The sequence below is a fragment of the Myxine glutinosa genome, chromosome 3 (assembly GCF_964187855.1).
Source record: "Myxine glutinosa chromosome 3, kmMyxGlut1.1, whole genome shotgun sequence".
Taxonomy (NCBI): domain Eukaryota; kingdom Metazoa; phylum Chordata; class Myxini; order Myxiniformes; family Myxinidae; genus Myxine; species Myxine glutinosa.
Genome location: NC_136263.1, coordinates 176,723,881 through 176,743,069, shown reverse-complemented (window position 1 = coordinate 176,743,069; position 19,189 = coordinate 176,723,881). Strand labels below are relative to the sequence as shown.

The following is a 19,189-nucleotide window of genomic DNA, read 5'->3' as shown; positions in this document are numbered from 1 at the left end:
GAGAGAGAGAGAGAGAGAGAGAGAGAGAGAGAGAGAGAGAGAGAGAGAGAGAGAGAGAGAGAGAGAGAGTCGTGGATCGGGACGCAACCTCGCTGGAGGAACGAACCTCCTGCCATTCCTATCATCATTCCCCGTGTAAGTCTGGTTGTCGTCCGTCCTTTATGTTGTCTGAGATATAAGTAAGACTGTATAGATAAGCTAGAAATTGCACTGTGTCTTCTTCCATTTGCTGTATATTACTTTGATTGCTTTTCTTCCTTTAGTCTTGTGTAAATATTAATAAATCCTGTTATTTCCTACCTTGTCTTCTTCTTCTTCTTCCTCGTCCGATCGTCCTTGTCCCTTCCATCATTGAATACCTGTGGCACGATTTGGCCAACGTTTAGGATCGGGTTTAGTCTTTGGTAATGGCTCGAACGTCGTGTTGCTAACACCGCTCGGCAATTATAACATCTAAAACTGGGGTTTGAGCGGTACTTGCCTCCCTGTTCTGCGGAGGTACGGATAAAGGTATTCGGGATAAACCCTGGACCCATAACCCTGATCCGCTCCATCCCGCGGGAGAGCGTTACAAGTACTAGGAGCGGAGATGGTCAGCTTAACAAGACAAGGGGCTAACCACCTCTTGCTAAGGGGAAGAGCCGTACTCCGTATCCGCAACAATATTTTGCGCTATCTCGGCTTCTAGTCAACTTAGAAACTTCATTAAATATGCTAATCCTATGTTTTCTGGGTCAAGGAATCCAATAAAGGCCTCAAAACAGTGCTCAGGAATATAGAAAAGCAACAAACAAAGTTAATTGAAAACCATTGTCTTTATATTTGTGATATAACTGTATTACATAATACATGATATTGCAAGTCCTTTGAAGTTATAGGTATGGGTTTATAAAGCAAGAAAGCAGCCTTGTTAGTATCAGATTGAACTATAAGTCCTATACACAGGATCTACTAGGTCTATACCGTTCAGGAATATGCTTTTACAGATCTTCATCACTGTCCTGAGTGTCATCCTGAAAGTCCTAAAAGTGAAGCAAGTGTTAGGATTAGAAGTCTAATGATCCCACCAATGGTTTTCTTGGCCCAGAAAACACAGGATTAGCATATTTAAATAAGATTCTAGGTTGACTAGAAGCCGAGATAGCGCAAATTATGTATTTTATGGTGGCCATTTGAAAAATCCAAAATGGCGGCCATGCAGGTGTCTACGCAAATGCCAACATTAATTTTTGGATTCCTCATGCTCTGAATATCTCCAAACTTTTTGAACGAAAAAAACACAGTGAACCTGAAAAAATAGCTGGTGGGTGATTTCAGTTAGCCGATATGAAAATCCTATTCAAATTTAAAGTCAATCGGATGAAAATTGTTGATTTTAGAAATTTGAAAAAGTGGTTGACGTTTGGCCTATGTTGACGTATTGACCTCAAAAATATATAGGATTTTGTCAGTCCACGAACTTGACCACGGGGAGAGTTGGCATTACCATAAAAACCTGCCAAAGCCTTAAAGCTGGCTTGTGGTTCACAGTGTAGTAGCGGACAGTAGTTTAGCAAGAGGTGCTTTTAGCCCGTGGGCTGAGTAGGGTTTACATGCACCCGCCCTCCCCCCCCCCCACAACTTAACTTCCCGGGTATGTCCATGTACCCCCCACCCTAGGGGTTAGGAAAAACCATGTTAACAGAAAAAAAACTCATTCCCTCATAGTTTGACCTCTGGTGACCTCATTAGTGACCTCATTTGCATATAACACATATCATTGTAAAGAGTGTCCCAGGACAAACATTTTGAGGGGTCATATGCAACCATAGGATGACGAGGTAAAAAGTTATGGCCATTTGAATTTCGCCTACCCCTAATTTTCGGAAATCACTGACACAGGGGGGGGGGTAACATCAAAATATGCATGGGAGGTACCTTGGGAATGAGTTTTTTTTCCTGTTAACATGGTTTTTCCTAACCCCTAGGGTGGGGGGTACATGGACATACCCGGGAAGTTAAGTTGTGGGGGGGGGGGGGGGGGTGCATGTCAACCCTACTCAGCCCATGGACTATTTGCGGTTCTGTGTATTTCACAGACAGCAACGAAGCTAAAATAGCACTTTCAACTTTAATATCTTCATTCAGGCTACAATTGATAAACTTCGTCCTGCACATGATGGACACATGTCAGACACCCCTTGTTGGTCATGATCTTTGTAATGAGTGCCTGCGTGGAGTCATAGGGATTCCTGGCTCCATAACAGTTAAGATATGATATTTGAAGAGACACGCATGCACACATGCAAACACACAAGAGCACAACCAACAAAATGGCACCAACTAAAACACCCAATTTTTAAATTAACACCTAAAACACCCAAATTCTAAATCCATGTTTGTAATTGGCATGAGCTGGTGTTACATGTATTTGAATGAGCAGTTGCATAAAAAACAATCGCAGCTAGAAAGCATCTCAAATCGCAAAGCTCATCCACTTTTTACTCCAACTAAAGTTAAAAAATAGTTAAACTTTAAAAGTTAAACTAAAAAAAAAAGAAAAAAGGAAACTTTATTACTTGGTCTCCATATTCGCATTATAAAGGTTTGTTGAAAATGTGATGACAAAAGCTGAAATGGTAAATAAATAAAGTAAACACAGAAACTACTAAAAACTGAGCCGTCTCATGCTGATGCGGGGCTGACGGGTGATTAGGCCTATTTGTATTTATTTACTGTGGCTTTGCCATCTTGGCCCAATTATCAATTTATTGTTCTCCCTATTCAAATATTCTCATAATAAAGGTTTGTAGAAAACTTGATGACAAAAGCTCAAATGGAAAGATGTTTAAGTGATGCACGCGCAAGCTGCGTGAGGGGGGAAGCGGGAGAACGGGGCTAAATATGATCTTCTGGGGAAACAGCATTTTGTCACAAACACCTTCTCAACTCTTTTTATGGTGTGCAAGTAAGGAATTCTGGCGAGCTGCTTGGATAATTTGTGAGTGAGCAGGTGTGCTTTGTCTGCGAGTGTTTGTGTGTGTGTGGTGTTGCTTATGAGTGCTCCTATTAGGTAGGGTGAAGTAGTGGACAGATGAAGATTGAAGAGTGGTGGTATTGGGAGGAGGGGAATGAGCAATGTAGCATTGATTACCTGACTTACCCTTTGCACCTGATATGATCCAGTTTTTTCAGGCTGTATCAAGAGGTGTTGCAACTGGTAGGCCACTTAAGTACGAAATAGTTACATCAATGTTTTCTATCAGGTACACCATCTTCCCACCAGAATTTATCCTGATAATTTGAGAACACACCTTGAGAACCAGTCTAACCAGTCTATTAGCTATAGTATCCAGGATATGAAAACAAATCAAATTCATGGCCAGCCTGGACACAGTGATAGCATATTGTTGACCATGCCAGTCTGCCCAGCCTTACCCTCCTGCGTCCTCCAAATGTTTCCTTAAATTCGTCGGAGTACCACCAATATAAGGATTGCCCGCACGACTTCCATTTGGAGCAATACTGTATTTCAAATTTGTTGCCAATTGGAATAATATATTTTAATGATGCTGGACATCATGCATCAAGGTGTCCTACAAATTATTCTGGCAATACTTTTAGATTCCCAGAAAATTTCTGAGCATCAAAATGTAATAGAGCGTACAATATCAGGACAGTCCTTGGTTATTATATGCTTTATTACATTGTGCATTTCTTAGCTATTCAAAACCTGAGTGTAATCTCCCATCGTAAATATCCCTCACAAAGTCCTATTCCCTTGTCGCGTCATTTTATGACATCATAATCCACACGTGATACAGTGGGATGCAAGCCACACGATGTTTGTGGTTAATGGGATTACACAAATTATAATCCACCAATTTGGGTTGATGCATTGGCTTTCCATACGCAAACGTCCTCGACAGAGCAATCTGGCTTTCGGCAAACATCCACATGTGAATCGTATGCCATTTGCCAGTGGCCAGCACAGTTGATCAAGGTGGTGGTGGTAAACCTTATCCTGACGGCTGACAACCATTCCTGGCAAACGTGACGACGTCTATTCTGTATTACGGCAGCAAATCCTCATTGGTCTCGAAATTATGGTGTTCCAAATTCCGACACGAACAGGTTAGTTACCTCCGCCATGGAAAGTTTTCCAAAAAAAGTTATTGTCGGATTCGGACAAAATTTGGTGGACAGGTTGGGTGTGTGACAAGGTCGAATTGATTCAATTTTCGTGTCGATCCAGAATTACAACCTTCAAGGATAGCAGAGGATCTGCAGTTCTTTGGTACAGCTATGATCTCTGGTGTCTGCAGTGGTAACGACAATGGCACTCGGCAGAGCGCATACCTTCGCCAGGCTGAACAGTTTACGTTTAGTGGTAAACCTAACCTCCGTCCACTGATCGGCCGGATCTGGATGGGACCCGAACCAAAATCGAATCAGCTTCTTATTGCCACCTAACCAACTTGTCCACCGAGGTTAGTCTAAACTCTACAATAACTTTTTTTAATATCGTGTTATATATCAGTTTTCACCCGATCTCTCAATGGTGAAGAATCACGTAAAAAAAAATAAAAAAATAAACAATTCACGTATCTGAATCCATACTCAGAACTTCACCAACATCGAATCAATTCGGTCTTGTCACACACCCAACTTCTCCACCAAGTTTCGTCCAAATCTGTCCATAACTTTTTGAGATATCCGGCTATGTATCGTTTTTGGCCCTCTCTCCCAATGGTGAAGAAGCACTTAAAAAATTATACTAGCCGGATCTGGATCCGGATCTTCACCAAAATCGAATCTTTAATCCGTGTCACATACACTACCACTCGGCCAAATTTCGTCCGAATCATTCCACAACTTTTTGAGATATCTTGTTTGCAGACAAACAGACATGGGTGAAAACATAACCTCCATCCACCTTTGGTGGAGGTGGTAATAATTTTAATTGATTATTCATCATTCAGAAATGGAGCCAAAATTATACACAGCACAATATATCAAAAGTTATTGACGGATTATGACAAAACTTGGTGGATGAGTTGGTTCGGTGACAAGAACAAGCCGAATCGATTTTTGGTTGTGGTCCGAATCCAGATCCGGCCTATCAGTGGGATACAAAACGTAAAATGTTCAGCCTGGCGGAGGTATGCTCTCTACCGAGTGCCATTCTAGTTACCACTAACACCAGAGATCACAGCTGTACTAAAGAACCGCAGATCGTTCTCTGCTATCCATGAAGTTGGTATGATTAGGACATATCGCCAACAAACTGGAGACACTACTTGTCGTTTCGTTTCCAATCAAAAGAGCGATTTAATATTGGTTTGCAATCTTACTTTCAAATCAACTGGCAGGTTTGTGACGTGTCAAAAGGCAATGCGATTCCATCATCTCAGATTTTAAAATACCTTTTCGCTTTTCTACAAATTTACAACGTCAAAAAAAGTTATTTCTCGTTTTCTCACCAATCTGGCAATGATGTGTGTTAAGTAATCCAACAGTCTATATGACAGAGCATTTAAGAGAGATAATTGTTCTTGATGAATGAGGCAGGAAAAAAAAGTAGTAGACCTTCATTGGGATGGGAGGATTGTGTGCATGAAGAGGGACGCGAGAAATGTGAAGGTGAATGGAGGGTTGAGAGAGACGGCTGGGTATAGAGGGCGGTGGAGGAGTGTTGTGGACAGGGCAGAGCAGCGGCTCGGTACCAGTCGGTCTCACCCCCCGTGCATATATAGGGATTTCGAGGAAGAACGTTAAAAAATTTTTAGTGGCAAATCGCTCTTCATTACCATCGTCAGCCTTATCTGATGGATGAGCATCACGACTACAATATCTATTATCTGACAGAAAACACTCATTACTTCAATATTCAGCCCTTATCTAATGGAGTAAACATAAAATTGCATCTGGTGTTGTTTTTTTTTTTAGATTATTAATGGCATTGTGTTCAGGTGCTGAAAGATTGCATTTTTTTGGCCAAGGCCAAAATGTCCTGTGATACAAAGGTATCTCTCCGATTGACAATATGCCTCACAAAATGTACAATCGCAGAACAATATTACACCAGCGCACACCAAAATTGGGGACAGGAGATTAAAAACAAACTTCAATTGACGTTAACTAAAAGTGTGCTCCTCCTCCATGACCACGGGAATGATCACACAGCCCGTGTTGTGCAGACCATCATTCATGACTTAAGTTTCGAGCAGTGTGATCAGCCCCCCTCTGCCCCCCACACCCCTTCCCTCTTTGTCTGGTACCACCAGTACCTGGCCCGCAGTGGCAATTCTGTTTCGATATGGAAAGACACCATTTATAATAAAATAAAATTTAAAAAAACCACCTTTAGAGGCCATTTTTCCCCGCAAGCGGGGGTTGGCCTTTTTCGGGAACTGTGGTTGTTGTTGTTTTTCGGTCCCCTTTTTGAAGCAATGTTTTACGGCCGGATGCCCTTCCTGACGCCAACCCTTTTTGCCGCCTTTAACGACAAGCAGGGAATTACCAGTGAACTGGTACTCAATTTGCCGACCTCGGAAGGATGACAGGCTGAGTCAACCCCCCTGGCGTTAATTCAGCGATTGACCGGGATTCGAACCCAGGATTCTAGGATCCTAAGCCGGCACCCTAGCCGCTAGCCCAACACCAGGGATTTACACCATTTACACCATCACCAAAGACACCATTTATAATTTAAAAAAATTGCATCCGGGTCCGAAGGTAGCAGTTCAGCTTGGCATTTTAAAGATGAAATAAGCAAAGCCTAGAAATGGATGAAACCCATTATAATTACTCTTAGAACCCTTTATAATTAAACATGGTAGGTTATAAAGGTTCTTCTTCATTTTTGACAGACGAACATAGCCAAATATTGAAGCGGCTTCACCACTTAAAAATGACTACAAGGGCCAAAACAAATCCTTCTTCTGAAATCTACATAAAGACTCAAGTGTATGTATGTGCATGTGAGCGTTTTATTTCCATCAAGTTTTGGGGAAAAAAATTATTATTTTTGCTCATCTTGGCATTTTCTTCCTTTGGGAGGAGGGGGTGCAATTGGAATTATCCAAGCTATATAACCACAATGTATTATACAAGTATATCATGCACATAAGCAATTACACGTTTTCGCTTCATATATGTAACCCAGGTTTAATTTTATTTTTGGGAGTGATTGAAGCAGCGGTGTGTTGCATATGCACCGCCCATATAAACGTATGCGTCAGAAGGACATGTTACATGCTTGAAACAAGATCGCCCCGCAAGGTGAGTACTCTGCCATGGTATTAATAATTGTAAAGATAACATGATCCCCCTGGCTGCTCCCGTCTGGGGCGGATGCTTCTGGTCTATCCAACACCTATAGTCCTACATGCGGTAATTTTCATGCACCATTTTGTATGCATCTTGACTGTGGAGACACTTGGAAACATATAAAAGATAAATATATCAGTGTACTTTACAGAAATAACATGGGCAGTGGGCATGATATAAGCACGGACAAATTAATGGATTGGCCTGTTTAACATTCCCATCGGAGCACTTAGCTCATGATACCGGATTAAAGAAAAAGAACCACCTTTAGAGGCCATTTTTCCCCATAGAGCAGGGGTTGGCCTTTTTTGGGCACCTTGGTCCCCTTTTTGAAGCAATGTTTTATGGCCGGATGCCCTTCCTGCCCCAACCCTGTTAGTCACCTCTTGCGACACACAGGGAATTACCAGTGAACTGGTACTCAATTTGCGGACCTCAGAGCGGATGACAGGCTGAGTCAACCGCCCTGGCGGTAATTCAGCGATCGACCGGGATTCAAACCCAGGATCCTGGGATCCCAAACCGGCACCCTAACCGCTAAGCCAACACCAGGCTCTCATGCACCATCATGATCCATCATCATGCATCATGACATCATGCATCATGCATCATAATCATGATACCAGAATCCCAGATTTAAATCCTAAATAATGCACTTTTTTCCTCATCTACCAACGTCCTTGAGATTCACATATGAAAGGAAACGAGGATCTCTTAATGTGATACACTTGATAAAAGGCCGTGCTGCATTCTGAAATTTTAGATCACTGTTAAAAACACAAATAATATCAACAACATATGGAATCGCAACCCGTTATCAAAACATAAGACATATAGTGATGGGAAACCATATGGTGAATAAGAAATGGCAAATGCTCTCTCGCAGGGGAAACAAAGCAGTTTCACATTATACCGAAATAATATTACCAGATATAAAGGCCCAAATTAGACGAGATATATTCCATATCCATCTATCAATGTATCGAATTCCACCAATATAACATTTGAGAATAAGTCAAGATTGCATGCAGGCTTGGTAAGGTAGTGTAGGGTGTGGTGTGTCGCGAGTACACAAGATTGTGCGTGGCTACACATGACCCACTGGGGCCTGTTAATCTACTTCCCTGGTTAATCCATGACGCGGGGTCAGGCTCCACTGATCAGGCAGCCTCGGGGGAGGGATAAGGCGAGTGCCGCCCTGGCTTCCCCAGTAACCCCATGGAGCTAATCCACAGCCGGAGCTCAGTGAAAAACCGTGCGGGCCCATAGCAGGCTTCTCCGGGGATCACAGTGCAAGCTGCCAGGGTGGTTAATCCTCGCCCGACCCCATGAGATCCGGCTACGGATATTCCCAGCTTAAGCAGCCTGAGCTCAGTCGTAATGATCTCAGCCGCGCCTGCCAAGCCCCGAGCTTGAAAACCCTTTTTTAAGCCGCAGGTTGTCTATTCTCTCACTTCCAAGAGGCTCAGGGTTGCTTGCGTGGAACTGACAGAACAAAGTTTTGTTCCATTTAACTTTGCTCACAAGACGTGCATAGTTGAGATTAAGGCAGCTAAAGAATGCAAGCTTGGAAAAGGCCTCAAAGACAATGCACCAAGCCGCTTAGACCAACTGGCCAGGCTCGGATTTAAGCGGTCTCTATCAGCTGTGTGCTGTCACAAGAAATGATGCTTGTCCGACTCGTGCATATGGCAGACAAGCATGCTGCACACTCAAAACAAACTGTACTTCACTCAACTGTTTGCCGAAACTGCCTAAACAGTTGGGTTTGAAATCAGAAGTGCATGTCTGGCAATGACCTTTTTGGGGGGAAGAAAGGAGTAGGGGGGGGGGGGGGAGGGGGTTGCAAGGAAAACATGCAAAAGCTTAAATGCCACAAATGCAATGGTCAAATTTAATTAGATTAACAAAACTACAATCAATACAAACAAAGAAAATTACAATCAATACAAACTCCCAGCCACTGTGTGGAGAAGTTATCCAAAAGAGTTGCTTGATCGAGAAACTGTCCTGTACTTCTGTATGGACATTGACAATATTTCAGGAAACAAAATAATAAATAAACTTGCTGTTCATTAATATATGCAAATTTCATTTTGAGGTTTAGCATCGACCCAACTGCTAAATGCTATTGGAGATGACCAGGCCGAGTGGCCAAGTAGCTATGGGGTTGATCTTGCATATCGGTGCAACAATCGGGGAAAAGTTGTTTTCACTTTACCAAAGGACGAAAACAAAACATAAATAGTTTAAACATGAGATTGTACAACGCAAAATGCAGAGAAAGGTGAGCTAGATGCATTTCACTTGGTAATCTTACTCCACATCCACAGGTATATCATCACTCCCCCCCCCCACCACCACCCTGCCAAACCCCAAAAAACACGTATCCTTGTATTGCCGTTATCAGTCTCGTGTGTTCATGAAAGGACAACAGGGTGCATTGTAGTGTGTGCATGTGTGTGTGTGTGTTTGCATGTGTGCATGTGTGTGTGCGTGTGTGTGTGCATATGTGTGGTTTGGGGTGTGTGTGTACATGTGTGGTTGGGTGTGTGTGCGTATGTATTTGCATTTGTGTGCTTCTGCGTGTTTGGGTGTGTGTGCGTGTGTGTATACATGTGTGTTTGGGTGTATGCGTGTGTGTGTGTGTGTGTGTGTACATATGTGTGTTTGCATGTGTGTGCTTGGGTGTATGTGCGTATGTGTGTATATATTTGTTTGGGTGTGTGTGCATGTGTGTATTTATATACATATATATATATATATATATATATATATATATATATATATATATATATATATATATATATATATATATATATATGTGTGTGTTTGCATGTATGTGCGTGTGTGTATGTGTTTGCATGTGTGTGTGCATGCGTGTGTGTATGTATGTATGTATGTATGTATGTATATATATATATATATATATATATATATATATATATATATATGTGTGTGTGTGTGTGTGTGTGTGTGTGTGTGTGTGTTTGCATGTGTGTATGTGTTTGCATGTGTGTTTGCATGTGTGTGTGTATATGTGTGTGTTTTCGTGTGTGTCTGTCAAATAAACATTGTAATCTCGTGCACTGCAATCTGTATACCCTGCCGAGGATCTACATTGTTAAATCCTCTGTCTTGTTTCTGTTTAGTCTTGCTTTATTTGTAAGGCCACTGTTTAAAAAACAAACCAAGCCAAAGCAGTATTTTAATTATATTATATTATCCTGCAACTTTTTTTTGACAAATAATAACAAAAAACACATCAGATAGTAAGGTATAAGCTCCATAGACTTGCAGGATAGCCTGAGCACTCGTACAAAGGGAATTTAAAAAGTCATACGGATGAAATACTGACAACAGCCAAAAACACACGAATGTCATCGTTTTTAAATAGAAAAGTATTGTTACATTGGTAGTGGGGGAGAGTAATTAATAGGACAGACATACATGCATACATACATACATACATACATACATACATACATATACATATACATAAACATGTACATATACATATACACATACATACATACATACATACATACATACATACATACATACATACATACACTCTCCGCCATAAAAAACTGAACACGCGATTATTGTTGATGCAATATATTTGTGACATCATAGGAGAAAGAGGAGGTGCAAACTCATGACAGAGATAAATGCTGAATAATTACTTCATAATGTCCACTTCATTGTGACCTAATAATGCGATGCTGCATTGTGGGGAATGTTTTCACATCGGGACCTGATGTAAGCAATTATGCGCTAGTGTTCTGTAACCTGTTAGCAACAACTAGGATCCGTTGTCGAGGAAGTTCCTTGCCACCTTTGCCGCAATGTCTGCCTATTTTTCCAATTTTCCCTTCGTAATTAGAGTTATTAATCGTCCTGCATTGTCATTTTTCATATCCTCCACACGTTCCGCATGGCCATGGCATGTCCACATGTGCGAGACCCACACCTTCTGACATTGCAGCAACATGCGAGCGATTCCGTCACCACAGGAGTACATGCGTGGTACTCTCGGGGCAGTGGAAATCCTCACCCCAGGGGGTGCGGGAGCCGTGGCTATATGATCCAGCCGCACTCAGACACGGGAGTCGAGAGTCGGGAAGAGTGAGTGCAAGTCAGTGCCACAGTGGAATACCAACTTGGAGGAGGAGAAATGGCGGCAGGAACATTCCGCACGAGTGGAGAGCGTGACCCACACACACATGATGCGCCTCCCAATACAAAACAAAAAGAAAGACCACTAACACCATTACCTCATCCATCCAGTCTTGCATTCCTGAACAAGTCTTCCTGTGATAAGTTAAGTTTAAGGTTCATGTGTGGAAACCGTTTGTCTAGTTAAGTGTGCTCGTGGATTCCATATACTCTGTATTCATTAATTTCCTTGCTGTGTCCCCCTTCTCATAATTTATTAAACCTGTTATTTTTCCAAGTGTGTTCACTGTGGATTTTGAGCGGCAGAATCGCTCTCCAGTGTAACCAATTCCCATCAAAACTACAGACTTGGCATTTAATATGGAATATATATTTTTTCTTGACTTGGGTATCCTTTCTGAACTCAGTATATCAATCAGGTGAGTTTCTTTTATGCTTCGGTGATTTCTTTGTTAAAAGAACCAAGTCACTGATTGTCTGTCGCAGCAAGAAGTCAATAACAGGATTATATCACAGGTGGCGTGACAAAATGTACGGACAGGTACATTTGACGATTGGCTTCACAATCGGGTCTATAAGGGTTGTTGCATTCTGTATTAGTGGAAAACAACTGCTGCACGTCTACAAAAGTTATTGCCGCTTCCTCTGGAGATGGTCCGTCAACTCGACAATGCTGTTTGTCATGGAGTGGTGGCTTTACGAAATTCCGGCATGAAACAGCGTGCTATTGCTCGGCAGTATGGCATCACTCAAGGTCAGGTGTCAAAGATCCCGAAACGAAATGCTCAGAGGGGTGGCCCTACTCCAATATCGAGGCCAGGACGTCCCCGCAGAAACACAAGGAGGGATGATCGCCAGCTGCACCGGTTAGTCCGCAATGGCCGTACCAAGTCAGATAATCGGCTTAGGGCTGAGTGGCAGCAACTGACAAATGTGCCTGTATCCAGAAGGCTAGTCAACCAACGACTGGTTCAAGCACGCTATCGTGCCAGGCGTCCCCTGAGAAAGCCACGCCTGACATGAAAAACACCGCCAGCGCCGATTGCAGTGGGCCAGAGAGCACCGTCAATGGCAGCCAGGACACTGGAATCACGTGATCTTCAGTGATGAGTCTTGATTTCTGGTCTATCATCAAGATGGCCATGTCCGAGTGCGCAGACAAGTGCATGAAGCCTACAACAAAGATTGTATAGTGCCAAGAGTCCAAGCTGGAGGTGGTGGGGTGACCGTTTGGGCGGCTTTTCATGCAGGGGGCAAAACTGACCTGGTTGTTCTGAATGGAAACCTGAACCAGTTCAAGTACAGGGCCATTCTGGAAGAAACATTGCTTCCATTTGCTCGTGCAGCCTTTCGAGGAAACTTTGTCTTCAAAGATGACAATGCATGGCGTCATCGTGCACGCATGATCCAGCACTTTCTTGCTGACCGTGGTGTAGAGCATATGGAGTGGCCTGCCATGTCCCCGGATATGAATCCGATAGAGAACTTGTGGGCAGAATTAACGCGTCAAATCGACAACTTGGACCAGCAGCCTACCTCTGTGCGTGAATTGCAGCAGGCTATTGTCACTGCATGGCAAGCGATTCCTGTCCAAACCTTGGCAAATCTTGTGAACAGCATTCCTCAACATGTACGTGCTCTCCTGAATGCTCGTGGGGGTTGCACGACGTACTGAACTGTAATTTTACTGTCCGTAATCCCAGTCGTAATTTAACTTTTGTTTTTGTCAAAAAATTTTTTGGCTAATGTGCAAAATAAAGAAATACTTCTGGAAAACGTACAGAAGTTTAACACAGTACTGTCCGTGAATTGAGTTCAATATCAGTTTACATCACTTTCAAGGATCAATTTATTTGCTTCGAAATGTCAAATGTGGCTTTTGTTTCTTTTAAAGGTCACATTAACAAAATCTAGAATAATTTCAACATAATTCCAATGAACTTTTGGTTCTAAGTCAACTTGAAAAGTAAGTTCACCCCCACAAAAAAAAATTCCATATTAAATGCCAAGTCTGTATATGTGTATGCCAAAACCATCGCACGGCCAAATTCACTAATCGGAATCGTACAGAAAAGCAGCTGAGTGCACAGAGCGCCTCCACTGAGCGGAATGTCCGGTGGTCTTGCTTCATCCATTACGGAAGCTGAGTCTATTACAGTATCGTCATCTTTGTTGGTAGAATGAGCAATTAAGATAAATAAATAAAAATTAATTCATACTCATGTAATATTATTTTTAAAACAGTTGGACTGTGACGTAGGAGGAGAAAAGGAGACTGAATGGTTTTGATAGTAGATGCCCGAGAGGAATACTTGGGATTCACTGGATGCAGAGTAACCAACGAGGAAGTGAGGATTATAAACTTGACAAGAGGAAGTGACATGATCTGACTGAAGAGCGGTGTCGACGTGGGCTGGGCATGTGTGGAGGATGGGGGAATATCAGATAGCTAGAAAGGTGGAGAAAAGGATGCCGGAAGGAAGAAGACCAAGAGGAAGGTCGAAGAGAAGATGGAAGGATGGGATTTAGGAAATGGCTATCCAGCAAGGAATCCAACACCCAGAGATGGAGGTTTAGGATCGGAAGCTTTGGATATGAAGGATTCACGGAGGAGATGCAGCACCGAACTGGCGAGGGCATATGAAATGAATGTCTCATAAGAGGCAGGTTGGTTTCCCCTCTGCTTTCTACTGCCTTTAGTCAGGTCTTGCTACCTCTGCAGGCTCTTTCACTAATCAATCTCAAGTGCATTTCTTTGAGCAACCCCCACCTTGTGAAATTCACATAATAAATGCTTATTGCTCACCTACAGGCTTTAGTTCGCTTTTCTCCCAGACTTCCCTCAAGGACTTCAAAAGATGGAAGAACACTATCACCTCAAGTCATCTCCAGCCTCCAACCGATACCAATGATCTATTATTCTATTATATCCTCATTATCCACGTCCCCCCTAGCTATTCCCCTCCACCACATTCCAAATTAACAACCCCCCCCCCCCCCACCTTTTTCTGGATGCTGTTTCCTTCCCTCTTCTCTCTCATCCTATTTGGTCATCCTTTGCTATATACAGTCGTGGCCAAAAATATTGGCACCCTTGCACTTTTTTCAAACAACTCACAATTTTCTCTAAAAATAAGATTAAATTGACAAAAGTATTTTGTCTCCACAATTCTTCATTTCACTGTTAATATTACAGAAGCTTTGTTTTTGATTCAGAACTTAATACAGTATATCCTTTTAAATCAGAAAATAAAAAGAAATGGCAATGACAAAATTATTGACCTCTCTACTGGCAGTTTGACCCACTCTTCTTGTGCAAACTGCTCCAGTTCTCCCAGATTTGAAGGGTGCCTTCTCCCAACTGCTGTTTTCAGATCTCCCCACAGGTGTTCAATGGAATTTAGATCTGGACTCATTGCTGGCCACTTCAGAACACTTCAGCGTTTTGTCTTGAACCATTCCTGAGTGCATTTTGAAGTGTGTTTGGGGTCATTGTCCTGCTGCAATACCGATGACCTTCGACGGAGACCCAGCTTTCTGACACGGGGTTGAACATTGCGCTCCAAAATGCCTTGGTAATCTCCTGATTTCATGATGCCGTGCACACATTCAAGGCACCCCATGCCAGAGGCAGCACAGCAACCCCAACACATCACTGAACCTCCTCCATGTTTGACTGCAGAGAAGGTGTTCTTTTCTTTGAAGGCTTCATTTTGTTTGCTGTAAACATAGAGATGATGTGCTTTACCAAATTTGCTCTAATTTCTAATTTGATGTGCTCTAATTTGGTCTCATCTGTCCACAGTACATTCTCGCAGAAGGATTTTGACTTTTTCAGGTGGGTTTTGAAAACTCCAGTTGGGCTTTCTTATGTCTCTCTTTCAGTCCTGGGTCTCCTACCATAGAACCCCCTTTCCTTGACTTGGCGACAAATTGTACGAGTTGAAACTGTCACACCTTGTGTCTAAAGATAAGCTTGAATCTGTTTGGCAGTTGATCAAGGTGCTTTCTCCACCATTCGAACAATCCTTCGCTGCAATCTTCGATCAAGTTTTCTCTTGCAGCTACGTCCAGGGAGTTTGGCTGCAGTGCCATGGGCCTTAAACTTCCTGATAACATTGCGTATGGTGGACACAGGAACAACAAGGTCTCTGGAGATGGAATTGTCACCTTGAGATTGTCCATGCTTGCCTACAATCTTGTGTCTCACCTCTTCAAACAATTCTCTTGTTTTCTTTATTTTCTCCATGCTCAATGCAGTACACAGTGACAAAAACAGCAAAATGAGTGCTTTTCTCTATGCAAACTGGTTGAATGAGTGATTTTTAGATTGCAGGCACCTGCAACTCACCATAGATGAGTTCAATTCCAAAGTAAAGGAGAATCTCCGGCTTGAAATCTAATTATTTCTAACAACTTCTAAAAGGTGCCAATAATATTGTCTGGGCCATTTTAGGATTTGTGTGTGGAATAAGCGAAGATTTAGTAATTATTTTAGCTTTTTTGGTTTTGTTCCACAGCAAACCAAAGAAATACATATGTGGATACCAAAAGATTTTTTAATTTCAACAATTTTCTGGAAGAAATGGTGCATTATTTGAAAAAAGTGCAAGGGTGCCAATATTTTTGGCCATGACTGCACATCTTGCCCCAATGTTAGTACATTGCTTTCTACCAGATAATCGCACTCTTCCATGGGCAAAATACCTTTTATGCAAAAAAAATCAAAAAAAAAAATCAATTATTTGCTTTAAAAAGTGTCAGGAAGCATTTTCAGACAGGTTGACATGGGATACCATACTATCATTTGAAAAGTGTGCGTTTGTGTGTTTGACATCTATGCACTCCTGAACGGGAATGGATGAAATGAGTTGAAACCTGGTGGTTGTACTCGCGGTGTACACGGGAACGTTTTAAATCGTTTAAAAAAAAAGGAGAAAAAAAGAAAAGAAAAGCATTCATCATCCTTCATGAGGGTTCATAGTGGCATGGAGAACCTAATTCTCTCTGTAAATATGTACGTCATAGCACCATCCCGGTGGCGTATTACAAGTCACACTAAAATATGCGAGTTTTGGGGGAATCAACCCATCCGTAATTTTGGAAGAATTATCCCTTCCGTAAGGATGATTTCTTCCATAAGGATGAGATGAGATACATGAAAATATTCAGTTAAAATGACGTCTTTAATTTGCTTGTCTTCCAACGTTGGTTGCAATCTCTTTTTAGCAGATATCAAAAGGTGGAACTGAGCTCCGCCACAGTCCAAAGTACAAACCTTCTTTATTATTAGGATCATGTTTGGAATGCGTTGTATTAGAATCACATTTGTAAAGTTTCCGGAATACAGGACATTTGGAATGTGCATATTAGGATCACTTGGCAGGGTGGGTACATGTAAGCATGATGGGGATCTGAAGAGGTATTAAGGATGTGCTGTGGTTCATAGGGGTTGGAGCCTGCACTGCAGGCCAAAAGGAGAACCTGACTATGCCGGTATGGAAAGTTCTACTTGGTGACATCGAAGTGTGATCAAGTACTTGTTTGCTCGATTTAATTGGATGGGCATGATGGCAAAATATTTAAGATCAGACACTTTCGGTAAGGGTACGCACACTCACCTCTAAGCTGTTTAGCCTGGGTTTGATTCCCGACTAAGCTATAAACTGTCAGTCCAATGTTTTACAGACAGGGTGATTCATAATTTTGTTGGACATTAAACTGGGTATTCCGTCCACGGATGGACGTTAAACTGGGTGTTCCGTCTGCCAGCATTCGTTGGTGGACATTGGAAATCCTATAGTGAGTGTCCTTTGCAAAGAGTAGGCAAAGTATCGCTGGCACCATGGCCAAATTCCAAATTCCTGCCCTAAATAGTCGAAAGTCAAGCCTGGCCAGCCGGTTTGTGAAGACTCGGGAAAAGCTTCCCCCGGCCAACCCCACAAGAAAGGTGGGATAATGGTGGCTGTTAAAAATGAAAAAGAGGAAGAAACTTTTGGGAAGGTTTAACTTGTACAATTGCCTTCAATAAAAATTGGTTTTAAAAAAAATGAGGAAATAATGAGGGGAGGGAGACGGATGCGAGAGGACATGTGACCTTCGTTATCCCACCACACCCGCACTTTGCTTCACAGATGTCCCATGTGTGAAAGAGCAATATGACAGTAGGCCAAATGCCAACACGCCAACAGCTTTTACCTATAATTTAACATTTCACTGCTTTTAGTCGGCACAGTTCCACAGTGAGAACAGAAAGCAACCATGTAGCAGCACATCCATACATCACCTACTGCAATAACACCATCGATGACACCAAATCCAAAAACAGGAAAAAAAAGAAAACCGGGGAAAGAAGAGACAAATTGAGGGTAAAACAACAGCATTAAAACAGCGAAGACACCCACCTCCTCCAGGGCCACATCCACCAAAGGAAATTGATTTGTAACATTTCGAAATTCCTCCTGAGAATTCACCAAGATCGGTGTGTAGTTGTCCTCATCGAACAATTGCCTGTCACAAACGAAAGAGGAAACAAGTTGGAAAAAGAGATGCCAATGCAAGCAATTTTGACGAGGCAACAATCTGTGATGAAGAAAACGAGTTCAAAAAATAATAATGCAAATGCCAACTAAAGTACAGTGCTATATTTCAAAGGGACTCCACTGTAAGAATGACAGAAAAGGCAAAGCAAAATCTTTCTATCGACTGAGGGTTAGCAAAAGCAGTGATTAAAGTATTTAATAAAATAAGTCAACAGAAAACATCTTGACCCTAGCCTAGCACGAGACGTAACGTCATGTCCCAGACGTAACGCCGTTTTACCACACCGCCATCTTACTAAATCTGCCATTCTGACAAGTCGTGTCTGGCATTCAGCCCATCGCCTACGGACATCAGATAGTCAGATATATGGGTTATGGTGCTCAACTGCCGTCAACGAAGCCACGGGACAGGTCGAGTGCTGAACACCAGGATGACGTGTGCACGTCCTTATAGGCCTAGCCTAGCACTAGACGTAATGCCATACTGACGTCCGAGCAAAAAGGGTGTGACAGACAGAGGGACAGATGGAGAGATAAACTGAGAAATCTGGACATGTGCTTTAATATATAGATGATAGTGCATCCGAGCTGTTAGTCATGTCTTTCAGAGATCGGCATGTCATGAGGCATGACTCTTGCATTTGATGCTCAGCCAAGTTAAATATCACCATATGAAGATAAAGAGGATGATCAAAAGTTTTTGTTGTGAGAGAAGTTGATGTCACAGGATCTCTAAAAAATGGGAATCTTCTTCGTTCATATACAGCACAAAGCTGCGGGGTAGCATCATTGGAAGAGGGCGTGGCTGTGCCGCTGATGCAATGCCCTCTGATGGTTAGGGCAGGAATTTTGAATTTGTTCATGGTGCCGGCGATGGCTCGCTTACTCTTCGCGAAGGACACTGTGGGATCGATAACGTCCACCAACAAATGCTGGCAGAGGGGACACACGTTTAACGTCCATCCGAGGGATGGCACACACATTGATGCATCACCCTGCCTGTGAAACACCAGGAAGACAGTTTATAGCTGGGTCGGGATTCAAACAGGCTAGACAACTTAAAGGAGAGTGGGTGTACCTCTAGGGCTCTAGGCCATTCTCTCAGCCCAAATGGGGAATATACACATATCACAAAATGAGTATATAGTTAGACCCAA

At 42.4% G+C, this 19,189-nt stretch overlaps 1 protein-coding gene across 3 annotated transcripts in view; it reads right to left on the bottom strand.

The window, feature by feature from the left end:
- LOC137423036 (exocyst complex component 6B) overlaps positions 1-19,189 on the bottom strand; it is a 392,907-nt gene that overhangs the window by 195,378 nt on the left and 178,340 nt on the right. For all 3 annotated transcript variants that reach the window (XM_068109815.2, XM_068109816.2, XM_068109814.2), the window contains exon 14: positions 17,895-18,000. In XM_068109815.2, coding sequence (XP_067965916.2) covers positions 17,895-18,000 — 106 coding nt within the window. The remainder of the gene's footprint in view (positions 1-17,894; positions 18,001-19,189) is intronic.